The 19,168-nt window shown below is 38.3% G+C and overlaps 1 protein-coding gene across 1 annotated transcript; it reads left to right on the top strand.

The window, feature by feature from the left end:
* Positions 1-1,480: 1,480 nt before the first annotated feature.
* adgrg4b (adhesion G protein-coupled receptor G4b) lies at positions 1,481-16,406 on the top strand. The gene is given in 27 exon segments (XM_085175501.1): positions 1,481-1,735; positions 2,763-3,063; positions 4,360-4,457; positions 5,000-5,061; positions 5,211-5,256; positions 5,433-5,461; positions 5,766-5,920; positions 6,723-6,929; positions 7,018-7,091; positions 7,229-7,301; positions 7,535-7,557; positions 7,728-7,926; positions 8,012-8,141; positions 9,023-9,123; positions 9,274-9,478; positions 9,561-9,726; positions 10,408-10,554; positions 10,666-10,800; positions 10,894-10,930; positions 11,017-11,120; positions 12,060-12,181; positions 12,488-12,756; positions 13,332-13,449; positions 13,902-13,980; positions 14,899-15,100; positions 15,798-15,899; positions 16,157-16,406. Coding segments are annotated over 27 exon segments (3,603 nt in total). The 5' UTR covers positions 1,481-1,510; the 3' UTR covers positions 16,351-16,406.
* Positions 16,407-19,168: the final 2,762 nt, after the last annotated feature.

Below are 19,168 nucleotides of genomic sequence, written 5' to 3' on the forward strand. Positions count from 1 at the left end.
TCAATGTTAACAAAAGCATTGAATTAACTTTGAGGAATTTTTATACAGTCCCCCATTTTCAGATGTTCAACGGTAAGTGGACTCACAGAATTTTAAGTGTTATAAAGGTGGATTTTTTTTTTAGAGCTGTGCCAGCTCTTTTAGATGTTTTCTATCTTTTGAGTCTAAAGTATGAAAAAGGGCTTCTTGAGTGTAACCAGAGGTCTCTTGAAGATGTCTCTTGGACTGGTAGATCCACCCAACCTCTCATCGAGTGTTCTTTACTTTGTTAGATGTTTTAAGGCTGTTTTTCTTAACCATGGAAATAATTCTTTTAGGAAATAATCATGGAAATAATTCAATTTTCGTTGCTTTTTGTGGTCTTTCTGGCTTTTTGTTGTTGGTGAGTTGGTTGGTGCATGCAAGCTTTGTAAGAATGAGGCAGATTGCTGATTACTACTAAAGTTTTTGCTGTCTCTCTGGTCGGGTTGTTTTGCCTTTTCAGCCCAATAATGGAGTTTCACTGAAAAGCCTGGAATAAACTCCACTCTTTTTGCTGCTTAATAACCAGAGAACAGAACCTCCCTGCCAGTCAATTGTCCAATTAATTAGGAACCTCTAAAAATGGGACATTATGCATAAAACAGTTCAAACACTTCAATAATATAGTAATTATTTAATTCAGATGAAAAATTCAAAACATATTTCGTTTCAACAGACAAACAAACCAAAGAAAAAAACCAACCCTGTTTAAATATGAACAAAATTGAGGTTTCCCAACACACTATGACTCAGTTTTAACTAGAACTGAAAAAGGATCAAACTCAATGCAGAAGCTGAATTAAGTGTCTTAATTACTTGAAAACCAGACTTTACACACTCCTTTCAGGAATGAAAAATGTTATTTTTTCATATAATACCCAGCAAAACCAGTTAAGAAGCTCCAAAAGTGATTTGCTTCCACAACAATGTATGGTGAAAATCTACCAGTGGATCTATCAACATCCCTGCTCATTTCCAACCAAAATACACAACAAAGTCTAGACATTGTCCAATGATCAGGAAATCCATCCATCCAGAAAGACAGTCTCAAGATCTCATAAATAAATTAGAATACATGATCAATAAACAGCATTCAGTATTGTAATAGGAAAGTTACGTAACGTCCAGAAGGTTCTGAAGGTAAAACCTTCTCCCTTTGTTCAGATTTCCTGCTGTGGAAGCACTTTTTTATAAAAACGATGTATTTTCCTCTCAGTGCCAACGTTCAGCCTGTGGGGGGAAGTGGCTGAATTCACTGCGGGATGCAGCCACTGGACACTAAAGCGTCAGATCACCATCCCCGCCCTGCAAGAGCTCACAGTCTGCTTCTACCTGAATCTAGAGGAGGTACTGATGATAAATGTCCTCCAGTTACAACTGGTTTAACTGTCACAGGGATATTTTTAAAGGTGCCGAACAGTTAAAGAAATGAAATCTCACTAACTCCAAACATGTCTAGACCAGAGGTTCCTCACCGTGGACCGCCTTTATGTACCGACATCCAAAGGCACAGTATGCTGAGCTGGGGCTGGGGTTTAAGGCGGGACATTTAGTGGTCTGGTTGTTTGGCGTGGAGTGGAGGACCCAGAAGATTGTCCTCCTTGAGTCACAGTGGTACCCACTATGCCTGACCTGGTCACATACGAAAGACAGACCTGCCCTATACCTTAAAGGGACCCTGCTGAAGCTCACGGCAGGTGGGTTTCCTCTCATCGTGTGTTCTTTAAAAGCCTAATTTTATTCTGGGATTACTTAAATCAAGTTAAAAGACATTTTGATGTTACAAACTGGTCACAGATTTAATGAGTTTGCTCATAAACTTGTTAAATAAAGGGCCAACAATATGTTACAGGCTTGCTGTATATATTTAAAATTTTCTCCCTTTCTGAGTGATTAAAAAAACTGGGTTATGTGTTATATGGTTTTTCCCGTCAGCTTAGGTATTTGTTGTATATCCTCTCAGGGATTGAAATAAAAATCCTAAAGCAAGGGGAGCAAGTATGAATATAAACAATCCCCTAAAAATAATCAGTTGTAATTGTTGGCTTCTCTAGCTTGTTATTTAAGCCTGGTTCTGCTGGAAGTCTCTTCCTGTTAAAAGGGAGTTCTTCCTCCCCACAGTTGCCAAGTGTTAGTACATAGGGAACTGTGTGATGGTTGAGGTTCTTGCTGTAATACTGTAGGGCCCTTACCATATGTCATAAAGTTTCTTTTTTTAAAAATTGAATTTCTCAGATTGTAGATCCTCGATTGCTTTCCTTATCTTATCTAAAAGGAGCACAAAAAAAAGAGAAAAAGGAAAGACAGACTGAATACTGAAAGATAACAGTAAGAAAGATCGAAGAAAGAAAAATTGGTGAAGAAATAAAGATCTTTTTTTAGAAATGGCTTTTGGGATCTAGAAGTCGGATCCTCTCAGTTTTCTCCTGTAACTGATTCTGATTTTCCTACACAGGTTGTCAGGCAATACTGAATGCAGGTGCTCCTTTTCAGTCTATTAACTAAAAATTGACTGGCTGGAACATCTCGATGATTTATATATTGATAACATGGTTGCATCAAGTGATAATCTGCTTACAAAGGTCACTATCAAGAGTTATAGCTGTCTTGTGTTTTTGCTCATGACGTCTTAAATGAATGCGGTCTACAGCTACATTCACTGTTTAGAAAATGATATGGAAAACCTGCCTTGGCTGTTTCAGTGATTTTTTTTAGTCTTTCCTTGACCACCTTTTGTATGCCTTCCCTCTCTCACAGCCCTCTATGGAGCTGCTTCTTCTGCCTCCTCTTCGTGCTCCACACTGGCCCCCAGTGGATCGCTCACTCTGGGATCAGGACACTTCATTGTAAACAAAAACATACAGATCATTCCTATATCCCGTGTGTCGGGAAAACTCTCTCTGTTTCGGATGTGGGGGAGAGAACGCAGCAGCAAGGAAGTGGCATCAATGAACTGTACAGAGGGGGATGTTGTGAAGTGGGAGAGAGACAACTGGGACACTCAGATCTGTGCTCCACTACAAGATCGCAGCCTGAACTGCAGTGAGCATTCACTTCAAACCTTTGCCGTTATCATCTGATTTTATTTTACTGCAGTAAATGCCACATTCATCAAGCTTTTTCCAGCCTCAGCGATAGTTTGTTGGCTGTCTCTGGTGTATCCCCTCGCATTAAATACTCACCACCTGTCTATTTGGCAGTTAAGCAAATGTAAAAACAAATTTATAATCAATTACATGAAAATTAGACGCATTAATCAAGCAGCTTGTTTCATCTCTACAAAACTGGAACAGTCTACAGTTTCAATAAGCTGATAAATGTTGACACTTTTACTTTTTAATGATTCTAATTTCTTGGCTACTAAATGCAGGAATTTTATGAAAAAAAAAAAACCGTTCCAGTTTTTCTCAGAAATATGGAAGAAGTCAGAACTCATGACCCCCAAAGATTTTTTTCTTTCACTGGCCCTAATCCTCTTTCATAGCACTATAAGGCTTAGTTTACATAAGAAAATTCCTTTCACACAGTCTGTTCAGCCATATGAAAAACGCAATATTAGTTCCACATGAATCTTTCCCTCTAGCTGAAAGCGCTGCTCCAGTTTTAGGTCAGTGCAGATAGGAAAAAATACAGTTTGATCTTTTCTTCATATCGTAATACAAAATATATAGTTTATGACAGTGGTTCTCAACCTATGGGGCAGGTTGCAGTCGTGTGGCGAGGAGACACACCAGGTGGTTGCTGGTGAAACTAAGCCAAATAAATGTATTTTTTAGGAAAAATAAAAATGCTGATGCTTTTACACAGACTTTCAATTACGTCAAGTCCGACTTGGATCCTTTTAATTGTTAATGATTGATGGAAATGGGGGGCTGTAAGCTGTAAAGTCATTTTACTCTACAGGCTTCTGAGGTTTGAGAGCTACTGGTTTATAATAATAAGCAGCCATTATTAAATAGAGGCAGAGTGATGTGGGGATTTTTAAGACTGATACCAATATTTAGTGATTCAATAATGCGATATATCGACTGATACTTTTTTCTTTATTCAGACAAAAATAACCCAGAGATTTCTCAGCATTTGTTATCTGTAGTTATTTATGAGTCCTCACTAAGATAATATGACAATTTCTCCCGTCTCTCCTTTACTTTTGAGCCCAGTGATATATTGGTCAGGTTCAAATATTGATAAGATAAAGAAAAAAATCTGTCAAACTGTAAAAAAAAAAAAAAAAAAAAATACACACTGAAGTAGGCTTGAACGTTATCACTCTTGGTTTTTTATGGTCTTAAATGAAATCTACAAACATTTAATGCAGTTTTATGTTCTCTTTGGCAGCATGGTCCATTTACCAAGTGAAACTGATAATTACTATTATTCGTCAGGATGAGAACAAAACTGAGATCTACACAGCCAGAGACATCGCACATCAATGGGTAAAACAAACAAAAACTAAAAAAAAAAAAGGTTTATTCATCTATTTTTAAATTCTTGAAAAACTGGTATAAGAAGAATTATTTTTATTACCTCTGCCAATGAGTTCATGTTATTTATTCCGTTTGTTTGTTTTCATTAACCGTTTTAATCAAAAAGTTATCAGTGGATTTGTGAGTAACTTGATCCTCATTTGGTCCAAATTCTTTTTACCAGTTTTAAAATCTTTACCATCGTGAGACAGAGCAAAATCACATCTCCATAAATCCATAAATTACGGAAATAAGATAAATTTAGAGCATTTTTTAAAATATATGTTCTGAAGAGAATTTCACAGACTCAATCCAGATATTGTTTTGGATCCAGGGATTTTGTGCGTGCTGTGGCGGGAAATTTTAGCTTTGGCAGAGGTGTGTAGGGTCAGACTTCCAGACCCTGCTGCTTTGGACTTCATTATACTGTGCAGACTTTACTTTACATTTATTCAGCAGCAGTAAATCTCAGCGGCTATAACACTGCCTTCTGCTCTTTGTTGTTCCTGCAGCTCAGAAAGGAGCTGCCGAGCTACATCTATTTACACATAGTATCTGTGTTTGAACTATCCAGGTAGGAGATGATTTACATTTGCAATAAAATTCATTTGAATCTCACTGTGTGTCACACAATTAAATCTTTTAAATTTTATAGTACATGTCAGAGGGGAGGAACAAATGTGCCAGAAGGTTACTGAGTTTCTTTGATTTTCTTATTTTCAGATCCAATACAGAAGACCTCGTAAAAACACCATATGAAGACCAGCTGGTAAGAACATGAGAGCTCAACTGATGCACCAGGTTGATGTATGTATGAAGGGATGTCATCTCAATGCAAATATAGCTGTGTCTGTTTGGCCAGTAGGACAGTAGGAGTGTAAGACCTGGACAGCATCTTTATCAGCATCTTGTTTCATACGTATCAAATGTTCTTCTATTCTTCAGATGCCGTTCAGTCCCTCCAGTGTCAACAGGTAATATGGTAGAGAGTTACAGTTCCCAGAATATTGTGTGATTTCTATCTGAAATTATTTAAAAAAAAATGTACAGACAAGTTTCTTTCATTTGTAAATAAAACAAAACAAAAAATTCTTTGCTTCTAAATTTTGCCAAATTTTCATAATCTGGGAAAAACATTGATCTTAATAGAAAAAAAAACCTTGGTTGGGCTTTAACTTTGGTTAAAGAGCACAAAATAATCGAAATACCTGAAAAGCATTGTTGTAGAAGAGAATAAGAACGTGGTATCTAAACCATGACTCTGTGTCTTCCTTGTAGTTTTCGCTGCAACGTATATGTGAATGTCATCCCTGCTGAGGATGTGGCAGATGTGCAGTCTCTAATAGCCACGAGGCTTAAAAATCCCTACAACGACACCAGTGGTTTGTTACAGCTGTGGGCTGATGCAGAAAACATACACACCACACCTGTCGGTAGGAAATAATTCTCAACAGAAGCCGATAATGGTTAATAAAAACGAATTATAGTTCTTATTCGTACATAATAACCAAAAAAAACTTTAGATTTTTTATAATCTCATTTGGCTTTCATAACAGTTTCTTCCTGGTCTTGCTTTGTTTTTTTTTAAATTTGGTATTTTTCAAAAGTCTCTTTTGTTGCAAATAGTTTTTAATAGTTTTCTTTCCAGAAACTTGCTTTGGATGAAACGTTTGTGTGATCTTTATTTGAATCCAATAAATCCCAAGTTTTCCAGATTCTGTTTTCTTGGTCGAATAATCTCTGCAAAGCTTTGCAGTAGCTTTAGGTCATTACCTTGGTATATGCACCAACAACCAGTCAGTTTAAGTTTGCAAGTTTTTAATGTTCTCCAGCTTTTCTGCAGACACAGAGGATGAATATCAAACTGAATTCACATTTATATTCCCAAATTTTAGCCGACAAACTGGACTTTCTTGAGTGCATAACGTTCAATCTTAGTAATTAGTAATTAGTAATGAAATAAATGAAATTTTAAGGGTGTTTTTCTATTTAGTTCCATTTTTATATATTTATCTATATTTTAACATGAACAAATATCATTTTGATTGAAGCGTTTGGACTAACCATTACAGAAAAAACATTTTCGTAATAACAAATATTGTTCATTTAAAGTAGACGTGGCATAAACCGTTCATTGTGTGCTGGTCTAACCAATTTTTAAAGCACTGTACGTGTGCGGTCTTGTGAAGCATTTGCAGAAAAACTCATTGTGGGTCTCTGACATGCATCTTCCAGATGGTTTCTTAGTTGATACCAGCAGCTCCAGTACGATGACACAGCCTTCTCCGGTGACAAATATTACCTCTACAACCACAATACCATCCTCCACACCCTTTTCTACCACTGAATTTAGACCCCCAACCACAAGCATCATCACAAGTACAAGTTCTACTACCGTAGCCACGCCCATGACCATTGCCACAAACCCTGAAAATGTCTCCGGTCAGTTTCACAACTGCATGTACATTACGGTTCATCTGACATCATAAATTACTTGGTGAAAGCTTTCTGATTGAAATTTCCTTTGCAGAACTGTATTTTCAGGTTAAGGTGAACGTGTCCATAACAGGTGGCTGTAACTCAGAACAGATCCTTAGGTCCTGGGTACGTCTTACAGAACACCTAAGCTCTTATTTTAAGATACAGGAAACTATTTTTCCTTCACCTGGTTAAATATAGGGGTGTAAAATCCTGACAGCAGAAGTAATGCAGTAAAATGAATGCTGACTTCCTCTTCACAGCTCAACAATAGCCTACCAAACAACTCGATGACAGTGCTTGAATTTCAGCTGGTCCCCAAAGCTCAAAGGTAGAGTACCACTCACCTACTCACCCAGTTCCAGAAATATGTCACATTCTGATGAACGCAAAGGTCTTTCAATTTAAACAACTTAAGTTACTGATCTCACTTCCAGAAATCATCCTAAGCTGCAGTCAGAATACCCTATCAGAGTAAGTAAGCATAAAAAATGTGTCAGTGCCTTCTTAAACCAAAAGGCTGTTTCTCCCCTGAAAGCATCATCTTCATCTTTTTTACTCTTTCCCAGGTATTAGCAGACACAGTTTCAAGGTAAGCTTCGTGTGTCTCCATACAATTTTATTTAGAACTGATTACAATAAACAAAAAATTTGAAATTCTGCCTGGAGGAGGAGGAAACTGGCTGCTACTTTGTTCATTTTTATTTGCCTTTACGCAGGTAATATTAAAAAAGTATAACATCGTGATGTTATATTTGCTATGTACATGAGCCCATTGTCATTCTGCAAACCATATTTAGCTCTGTTACTTCCAGAAGAGAGAGCTGTATTTTCCAGGTACAAGTCATGATGCTGTCAGACATACATGAAATCGAAGAGCGGATACGAAACATACTGCTGACACCTTATGATAAGGGGTCCATCTCCATACTCACTGAGGACATAGAGATAAGCCAGATACGTGAGTTCAAAAAAAAAAAGGGGGGGGACCCAGCCCTGAAAATCTTCTCATTTTGATCTCTTTCTCAAACATCTCACTGTTCCAGTGTCGTTTAAGTGCAATGCAGAAATCCGCCAAACCCTGAAAGGCCTGTTTGTGTGGCCTGAAACTTCAGGTGGAGAAACTGCCAATCAAACGTGCCCAAAGAACCCGGACCACTACGCCACTCGACACTGGTGAGAACTCGGACTGTTAATCATTTTTCATTTGTAGTCCAAGTGAAACATCTCACAAAATATGCGATTAAATGGCAACAGGTCAGTGACATGGTTGAGTTTAAAAGCAGCATAGTGTGAAAGACTGCTGGGCAACTCGTTGCAATGAATCTGTGGGTTTCGTCATCTATGTAGGTGACTTTTTTAAAAGCTTAGATTTATCAGGGCTGCTGGATTTGTCTACTCAACAATATAAACCTTTACTAGTGAAAAAACATAAAAAAAATTACTGGGCTTCATCCTCTTGATGCCCTGGATGTCTGCAGCTAAAGTAATGGAAATCAATCCAGCAGTAAAGATTTATTAGACCAACACTGCTAAAGTAGACATGCTCTGACATTTGTCCTCATGTTTACAGTTGAAGTGTGCTGTGTGTTTTATGTATTTGGCTGGCTGATAAATTTAACACATGGATACGTACGAGTCTGGGTATTAATCACATCCGTTGGTATACATTTATATGGCTTTACTGCTGTTCTAAAGACTGCGTGTTGACTCAGTGTCACAACACTCAGTGATGGCTCTGCTGTAAATGCATTAATCAAGACCTCAGTGTCACTAATGAGAGGTTAAATGATCGGTAATTCTCAGAATCAAAATGTCTCACAGCTGTGTGAGGTCTCACATAATGTCCCCAATCCATCGAATTAACCTCATTTCCGTTGTCAGGTAGTTACCGATGCCATTTATTTTCCAGTAAGAGTGCGGCTAGCAAATGTTGATATGCAACATGCTGAGGTGGCAGTATAACTAGATGATGAAAAATTTAAAAAAGGTTAAAGATTTTACTCTCTGCAGATTTTTTTTATGCATTCTCCCTCTGTCCACCTTCTGTTTGACAGTAAAGGCAAGCTCAATACCCATTGGATGGCTCCAGAGCTGGAAGACTGTGGTCCAGTGGTGGAGACCATCCCTGACCTGTACCCTGTCAATGTAACTGCCGGTCAGTCACAGACGTTTTTCCCCAGCTCTAAAATTACCCAAACATCTGTATTTCCAACATAAACCCTGTTACATATTAGACATATGCTGTGTTACAAGTTAGAATGGGATAAAAATGCCTGTTTCACAAGTTGTGCCATTTAACTTCCAGATAATGCTCAGGATGTGGTGGATATGATTGAAGTTTTACTGAGTAACCACTCCACACTCAACTATGACGAACTGACGATAGTCCTCGACAAGCTGCAGGACATCATTAACGTCAGTGTGGTCACACCAGAGCTGGGCCAAGCTCTTCTCAACATTATTTCAAACATACTGAAATCTGAGAGCAACCTGGTGCCTTTTACTAACAAGTAAGGAATGAATGCAGAACGAGAAATAAACTTTTCCAACAATCTGATGTGGGGACACTAAAATCTTCTGTCTTCTCTCCAGCATCTTGAATATTACAGAAGCAATGGGAGACAGGATAGTGGGTTATGAGGGTTCCTCCACCCTGGTCGCTCCAGCCATCGGTATCGCAGTGGTAGATGTAGTTCCTGGAGAGTTTAACAGTTTAATGATTGGAGTGGCGTCTGATGCAACCGGCAAAAAAACAGAGGTCGGCAAAATTTCTCTGTAAATTTTCTTCCTCATTCTGTTGCTCGCTTCGAACTTCAGCAGGTCTACTCGACTATGTCTACAAGGCTGCTGCCATGTGATTGGCTGATTTAATATTTTGTCATTTGCCCCATCTCTCTCCCCTCACTCCATCTCAGCAGCTTGCTTCCTCTTCCTGAGCCTGGTCCTGCTGGAGGTCTCTTCCTGTTAAAAGGGAGTTTTTCCGTCCCAATGTTGCCAAGTGCTTGTTCATAGGGCAGTCCTGTGTTTGTTGGGGTTCCTCTCTAATATTGTAGGGTCTTTATGTTATAATATAAAGTGCCTACAGGCCACTGTTGTTGTCAACTGGAACTATATAAATAAAACTGAATTTCTGCATTAAGAAGCAGGTGAACAGGTGTTACAAAAGGTTTGCACATGTGGAATAAAACATGCTACTTTGAACCAATAACTGTAAGCTTTTCTACAGTCATTGCTTTGAACAGTGCTGTTTACAGCAGCTTGAAACGGACACTAAACATTGTCTTTTTTGGCGATATTTAAGCAAACATACAGATGAGTCTGTACTTACCATATTAATGCTGCTTAAATTGTCTGCAGTGCATCTCAGAAATCAATGGTGCTGTTAGCTGAAACATGTTGCCTGAGCTTTAAAAAGAATTAAGAAAATTTGTCTTTATAGATTTTTATCAACAGGCATCCCCTCAACAGCACACTGGCTTTCATCTCCCTCCCATCTGCCCTGCAGCACTGCTTCCCCCAACAAGCCCTAAATCAGACCCCACCAAGAATCCAGTTTCAGTTCTACGCCATCGCGTCGCTCTTTAAGGTGGTATTTTCTATGAAGCCACTTCTTTGTTAAGATTTTTAAACAAACAAATTGTGCTTAGATGCTTATTAGTGAAACATGTTATTCATATATACTGTGTTTTAATTTCAGGGGAGACAAATAGATCAGACCCTCAACACTTTTGTGGTGGCAGCCAGTGTGACCAACGCCAGCTGTCCAATCAAAGACCTGGAAGAAGATATTGAAGTCACACTCCAACATCTTATACCAAACACAGTAGGAGAGGTTGTTTCTATCAATATACACTGCATTTAATGAAAGCACCTTTAATTAATGAATGCATTAATGTTTCTTTTGTCTCTGATTAAGCCTTACAAGCAGGTCGAGTGTGTGTACTGGAACTTCAACAAAAACAGTACGTTCTGATCTCAGTCCTATTCTTCCAAATCAAGTCAACTCTGGAAGAAGTGGGCCACATTAAACGTTACTCTTCTCATGCAGATGGACAAGGAGACTGGGACAATTATGGATGTCGGAAATACAACAGCAGCCCTTACTACACAACCTGCCTGTGTGATCATCTCACACACTTTGGAGTTCTTCTGGTACAAACTACTACTTTAATATTGTTTTTCTGTTTCCTAAAAAGCAAATTTTGGCAGAGCACTTTAAAGTTTTGGTAACGGCACGATAGTACAAGCAGCAACAATACACACACTACTAATTATGTTTTTATTTTTCTTGTATCAAACTGAATTGCAGAGGTGTCAATATGCTTTGACCAGGCTTAACCAGCAGAGGGCACTAAAGGAATAATATTTAAAAAATAAACTGCTGCAAAGAAAAGTTTGAAACAGTTCATTATGTTCGAGTAACTCCTGACAACATATACTGTAATGGGATTGCTGTTTTGCAACAATTGCACCATTATTAATAATAATAAATATGAGAAATGCCTCCTGGGCTATTCAGTACCAAGAACGCCAAAATTAAATGAATAAATTCATCATTAAATAATTAAATGTGTCTGTAACTAATTAAAAATTGAAATAAATACATTATGTATTAAATCTATAATTAATTTCTAATACATTTTATTTAAAAAGATTTGCTTATTTCACTAACTATTCCATGGTTTCTGTGGTGCAGACCAGTGTCCCTTATTCATTACTCTGTGGCTTTCAGCCTACAGAGTAATGAATGCCTACCGAAGAGGATTTTTTTTAACCACTTTAAATTATTTGATTAACAAGTTGTTTCCTTTACATAAATGAATGTCAGATTTTTCCCCCTATATAATTAAACACAATAAAAATACATAAAACCCCATTCCTATACTTTATCACTGAGCTATGATGAAACTAATTTTACTATAAGTGCTAGAGATAGTAAAAAGTGTTTCAGTGTAGTAGTGGTTAGACAGATGCTGGGCTTTATGCAAGTTTACACACGGCAATGGGAACAGTTAGGAACAGGATCAGCCAAGAGCTAATAATACACACTGGAAAATACAGCCCTGTAACCAAACGTCTCCATGTCTCCAGGATGCCGCCAGGACTCAGCTGGACCCTGCTAATGAGCAGATCCTGACCATTATCACCTATCTTGGTTGTGGAGTCTCGTCACTCTTCTTGGGAATTACCGTTCTCACGTACACAGCTTTCGAGTAAGCGTTTTCTGCTTACATGCAGCACAGATCTGTGGGTGCTACTACAGGCCTGTCAACACCAATTCAAATGTATGCGAAAAACTATTGTTTTAAGTGAGGCGCACATTGTTTTCAGTGTTAGAAAGCAGCGAAGGAGATGCTGAAGTTTCACTGTCATGGTGGTATTTTAATGCATGCATTTCTCCGGTTTGTTGAGTTTACTTCACTGCTAAAGGTTTTTCTGTACGTGTATCTGCATGTAGCACAAAAGTATCATTGTACCTAACCTCTCGACTTTCTCCACAATGTCTATATCTCTCTTAGAAAGCTTCGTAGAGACTACCCCTCTCAGATTCTCCTCAACCTCTCTCTGGCCCTGCTGGGCTTGAATCTGGTGTTTCTGGTCAACTCCTGGCTGTCCTCCTGGGGTCTGTACCCTCTCTGCGTGGCTGTGGCCTCCACACTGCACTACTTCCTGCTTGCATCATTCACCTGGATGGGATTAGAGGCCGTTAACATGTACTTTGCCCTTGTTAAAGTATTCAACGCCTACGTGCCCTCTTATATGCTCAAGTTTTGTTTTCTGGGATGGGGTGAGTCACATTTTTGCACGACTGAAGTTTAGTTAATGGCAACACAGAAAACATTATTACTTATATGGTGTGATGACAGCTCATAAAAATCTCTAATGGGACGCATTATGCTCATTTCCAGGTCCATCTCTAGATCGTTAGACTCTAACAGAGATGCTCTGCATGAGTCATGGTTCCAAAATAATCTTTATCATATACTGGGCCCCAGTGCAGAGTATTAAACCATTTTGCTCCTCTCCCTTTAGGTCACCTTCTGATTGGCTGCACCTCACAAAATCAAAATTTAAACAGCAGATGGAGGGAACTGGGCCATATTAATGATTTCCCCTCTTTCTGAAATCATAAAGAGAATAAACTGCTTGACAAGGAGCTTTTCGAGCACTTGTGACACCTAAACTATAGCCTCATAGCGATTATGATCATCAACAATTCTAAAAGTGCATTACATTAGACAGCTATTTTTATATAACAAAAAGGGTTCATTTTAAAAGCAATTATGTTTTCCGTTTAATATTTTTCTGAGGGTATGACATTGTAAGTACATACCCTTGTATGTATTTGAAATCTCCATCCAGGGCTTCCTCTGGTGATTTGCATCCTGGTGCTCATTGTGAACAAAGAGGCCTACGGCAGTCACATCTACACAGACACTTCTTCTTCTACCTTACAGCTGCTGGACAACTCTGATAACTTGTGAGTTTTGGATTCATCTTTTATTCATTTTTCATATCTTGATACATACTTAATGATCTGAAGAGAGTTGAAGGTTTCATTCAGCTTTCACATAGAATCTCTCTCTCTCTCCATCTCTCTATCTATCTCTTAGCTGGACAAAATGAATATCACAACATATTTTCTCCAATTACAAAAGCAAATCCATGATGTAAAACCACAAATCTTCAAAAATAGATAAAACCATTTCCTTCACATTTTATTTTCAGCCAGATCAAGCTGATCTGATGTCATATTGGAAGTCATGTAACATGGTATTACATTCTCAGGCTATCCAAACACATGATTCAAGAATGATAAGCCAGTAACACGTTTTCATTAGTTCAAATACGACCACACTGATCATTCGTCGTATTCACTGATCTCATCTACTAATGCCTCGTCTGTCTTTTTCCTGTTTGTCACCCTCCCAGCTGCTGGCTCCAGGACGATGTGACATTTTATGTGTCTGTGGTTGCCTACGCTGTGTTCATCTTTCTCTTCAACACTGGGGTAAATCATTTCCACATTTCATTAAAGATTTTACTTTTTAGATTGTTATGCGTTCTCCTTATTCCTTTTAAATTCAACATTTTTCATTTGTTTCTATATCGGGATTTAACAGGCAACGTTTTTGATAATCAGTACAGACTGGATAACTTTTGTCTTCAGAAACATTTTTTGTGGCACAGATTCAACAAGTTGCTGGAAAGATTCCTGAGACATTTTGGCATCCATTGACATGGCAGCATCACACAATTGCTGCAGATTTGTCAGCTGCGTGTCCATGATGTCAATCTTACGTTTACCTAATCTGGTGATCACTGAGGCCTGGTGACTGTGAAGGCCATCTAAGAACCATAAATTCACTGCCATGTTTAAGAAACCACTTTGAAATTTTCACAAATTTTTGACATGGTGAATTATCCTGCTGGAAGCAACCGTGAGAAGATGGGTACACTGTGATCGAAGAGGAATGAAGATGGTCAGAAATAATGCTCAAGCAACTTGTGGCATTTGAATGATCCTCAGATGGTACGAAGTGGCCCAAAGTGTGCCTAGAAAATATTCCCAACACCCCTACACCACCAGCAACCTGAACTGTTGATATAACGCAGGATGGATCCATGCTTTAATGTTGTTTATAGCAAATTATGATAATCAGAACTGACCATCAGAAATTTTCATTCTGATGCTCAGCTTGAATTTCCGCAGGTTGCCTTGACCATGTCTACATACCTAAATGCACTGAGCTGCTGCCATGTGATTTGCTGACTAGACATTTGCATTAATGAGCAGCTGAACAGTTGTGTCTAACAAAGTGGCTTCATATTAGACACATTCTTTATTACTGTGTAAATTTGCTTTTGACCCTTTTACCATTTTCCTGTAATCCAACCACTCTGAGGCTTCTTTTCAATCTCCTCTTAGGTTTTTGTGGTGGTTCTAATCCAGATTCGACGTATGCGAGCCAACAGCCCGGCAGGGACCAGGAGTGGAGTCATGCAGGACTTGAAAGGAGTTGCCAGTCTAACCTTGTTACTGGGGCTAACATGGACTCTTGGCTTCTTTGGCTGGGGGCCAGGCAGAATAGTTCTGCTGTACCTGTTCTCTGGACTCAACAGCCTGCAAGGTTGTTCTTTTGTACAGAGGCAGTTAATGAAAGCTCGATAACGTCCAGATAGAATTTTATCTTAAGTTTGAAAGTCATCAAGCTTATTTTTTCCCATATAACTAACTGTTTAGCCTCAATCTGTTGCAGTTTTTTTGAATACTTAACGTCTCGGTCAGCCAAGTGTGTCTTTATTAGCTGACATGAACATCTGGCTGTGTTAGTTCTTTTCAGTCAGTCAAAACTATTTTCAGAAGTAAGGATAGTGTAATATGCCAAAGATCAAACATTATAAACATGCACAGACTTGTAAAAAGATGGTGCTTTACTTTTAAGAAGACGACCTTTTGGGTGTTGTTGTGGACTTATTTATTGTGTGAAAATTTGCTAACCACGTGTGCAGTTTTCCACAACAACCCGCTTTGCAACCGAAGTTCAAAAGAAGCTCGGATGAGGGGAAAAAAAAAAAGATGAAAAGGAAGATTTAAAACAGCCAAATGATGCAACCATTTCACAACAGCTTTCACCTCTACTGGTCTCTCTTATAATACTTTCTTTTGTATATTAGAGTGAAGCAACCACCACTGTTTACTTCTCTATATGAAATTATTCCAGAGAAAATTAGAAATACCTGCGCGAGGAACAAAGAGCTACAAACCCAGATCTTATCTAATCTTCTTGAGCTCACGACCTTTTCTTACTTTTCTATTTGCTGCAGGACTTTTCATATTCTTCTTCCACTGTTTAATGAAGGAGAATGTCAGGAAACAGTGGAGAATTCACCTCTGCTTTGGACGTTTTCGACTTGAGGAGCACTCTGGTATGAGACCCACACGTAACACAGCGTGACCTCAATTACTTTTATGGCGACCTTTTGTCGAGGCTCATAAAGTAGTACTGAAATTAGTACATGATACTGATACTATGCAAAGACTCGATCACACTCAATCTAACAAATCTGTTTGTTTTGTTTGGTGCTGTTAAAAGTTCAACTTATGGGGTAACATGCAATGAAAGCAAAGCAGCAAACACTACTTTGGGCTTCACTTATATTACTTGTCTGCCACTGTTGTCCAGAATGGAGCAACTCTGCTTCGATTGGAGCTCAGGCAAAGCCCAAAACAAATCCTCCGGGAGCATTAAGACCATCAGTCAGCTCAACTAAGTCCTCCTCCACAGATAGCACGTCAGCTTCCTCCAACTACAGCCAGCGAGATTCATCCTGCAAGAGACCAGACCTGGGTGAGAAAACCAGGCACCACACATCCTGACTAAACTCATAACTATGATTCGGTCAAGACATTTCAGTACACTTATTATGAGCAAGATAAATTAAGTACATGATGACATTTCGTGAGACGTTCATTCTTCGGTGGACTTTCCTCTGTTGACATTAAACTTCCTTGGCTCTAATCTGTTATAAGACATTTAAGCTTACAATTAAAAGTTACAGTTCATCCTGTTTAGATTCAGGCTCCTTAAAGTAAAATGATGATCACAGATCACCGTTGCATTCAGCTGCCAAAATTCACACTGAAGGTCACTGCTTACATTAACGAGACTGCACAGACGTTAAATAATTACCAGGCTTTGTAATTAAGCTGGTTTAGACACAAGTAAAAGGACATGTCTGTTATTCCTTAAAAAGGTTTCCGTCAACCATCTGACAGCTCAATTTCAGTTTAAACTCCCAGGTATACATTCTTCTCACACACACAGGTTTTTCACACCTCTGAATTGCTCACAGATGTTTAATTATCTTGTAGGCCTTTTTATGAATTCCTTGGCGCTTCCTCAACCTCAGAGAAGCCCTTTGGGTCCGGGAGGTCCGCCTTCCTGCAGAGGGGTGAGCCTAACACCTGGCTGGAGGAATCACGTGCTTCACCAGCAAGAATAAAGACGAGCACAACACATTGACTACCACTAAAGATTTGTCTCAGTGTTTTTAGCCATGTAACATGAAACTGATCAGAAATTTTGCAAATATTTATAATTAAATAAATCAATAATGTCAACTGATTCAATGTTTAGCAACTACCACTAATACAGCACTGCTTCAACCTAATGCAGTTTGATCGTATTTTTGTGTCTGCAGCATCAAACTGTGTGAATGACATGTTGTTGTGTTTTTTTAAATTCTGAAACTTTCCACACTGGACATATTTTACAAAATGAAAGTTATTCCATGAGGGTAAGCGTCAAAAAAAAAAAAAAAAATCCAGAAGTTTTCACAGTCCCTTTCTTAACCAGCACAATACGGCACTTGCGGGTAACATTTAATGAGGCTGCCTGCTGATGATCTGTTACTCAGTCTAAGGACTGTGATGCCCTTCTGCTCTTGATCAGTTGAGTACTGGTGCCTCTTTTTTTCCCCTCCTTTGTGTTGTTCTGAGAATAAAGGCGAGCACATCATCATACAAAATCTTTAATTATTCGGCACTTTCCCACATGGACTAAATTATTAGGACCGTAAGAGATATGTTTATTTGAGACTATAACCCAACCCAAAGGCTGATACTGTACACACATAACTAGCCAGCTAAATCAATGTTTTAACCAGCATAACCAATTTCTGCTGTGCAAATTATTTTTCTAATGATCGTTTTAAATTATATACATGTAGGTAACCCAGCATGCCACTAGACCACAGAAACAAAGTGTATTTAGTTATTCCATTAAAATCCTCAATAATTTAGAATAAATAAATGTCATTCAGAATTCTTCTCTGCTTAAATGTTATTTTAGATTAAAAAAAACAAAAACAAATATGCTTTTATTTTAGAATCAGGCACACTGAAAAGTGATCCCAAAGTTTTAAGCAGCTGTTATATACCACAACTACACACACAGTCTAAGCATAGTGTACTTTAATTCAGGATAACCACAGATGCAAGCCATGCGATGTCAGACCAAATTAAACTGCAAGCATCGCTGCAGCTTCATTAGATATTGTTTTTCATGCAATTCTATTGTTTTTGTTAAATATTGTAAAAGAGCCTGTAATTATGGAGACACGAGCAGTTGCATCAGTTCCAAGGAGGAGTTGGTTGCCAAGCAACTGGTGAGTGGAGCCATGGTGACAATGAACCGTGGTACCACACAGTTTGTGTAAGAAAAAAATAAAGTATTAAATTTAAGATGACAGAAGTCTCACTGTGTTCATCTTTATCCTAATTTCTTTTGCCAGAAACTGTTCTCAAACCAAACAACTCCACAACCATCCCTCAATCAGCTCACAGACGGAAAGATCACCACACTTTATTTTTTCGTGGCTGCGAGTGCCATTTTGTTTGTGTAAATTCTGACACCTTTGTTCTGATCAACATATGATGTTTCTGAATAATTAGTCTAATTATGGACGTCTCTGCTGCTCATTTTAGAGAGCCCATGGAAACAAGTGTTTTTAAACTAGCGCAGTCTCTGTATGCTTTAATTATGCAGCTGCCATTCTTTGAGACGGGCTTGTAGCAATGTGGAGTCACAACTTATCCATCTCCCAGCACGATGTGTGAGAGCTTACTAAGGATCTTTTTGTTTTATATTGCCTGTCTCACCTTTGCATCTGCAAAAAAGCTGGTGACAGTTCTGCCACGTTTCACCTTTCACTTCCAGAATACAAGAGAGGTGTTGATTGAATTGACAGGTAAATTCTGAAGTTGTAGTTTTCGAGCTGTACAAGTTCCTGATGAATTAATACACATGCAAAACAACAAAACATTGTGCAATAGAAAGCATACAGAGAACATGTATTAATACCTAACATTTAAAACTAAAGAAAACATTTATTTTTCTCCATTTTAGTTCATCTTAAGTTACTATTAAAAACAAGAGAACACATGGACCTCATTACAGACCTTATTTTGGTTCTTCAGGTGCTGATTTTACCCTCTGACTGGACTTAGTTTGGCTACAAATGCACAAAAAATAAATGAAATAATTCACATTTAAAAAAGGTCAAATGTTGAAAATAGTGAATGGCAGTAATATTAAATAAAAAAAACGCACACAGTTACCTTTTCATAACACGAGCTCCATAAAAGGAATTGTTAATTTTCAAGCTTCTGGCAATAATGTTGCTCAGTTCTACTT

Source organism: Neolamprologus multifasciatus, chromosome 10, assembly GCF_963576455.1.
Source record: "Neolamprologus multifasciatus chromosome 10, fNeoMul1.2, whole genome shotgun sequence".
Classification (NCBI taxonomy): domain Eukaryota; kingdom Metazoa; phylum Chordata; class Actinopteri; order Cichliformes; family Cichlidae; genus Neolamprologus; species Neolamprologus multifasciatus.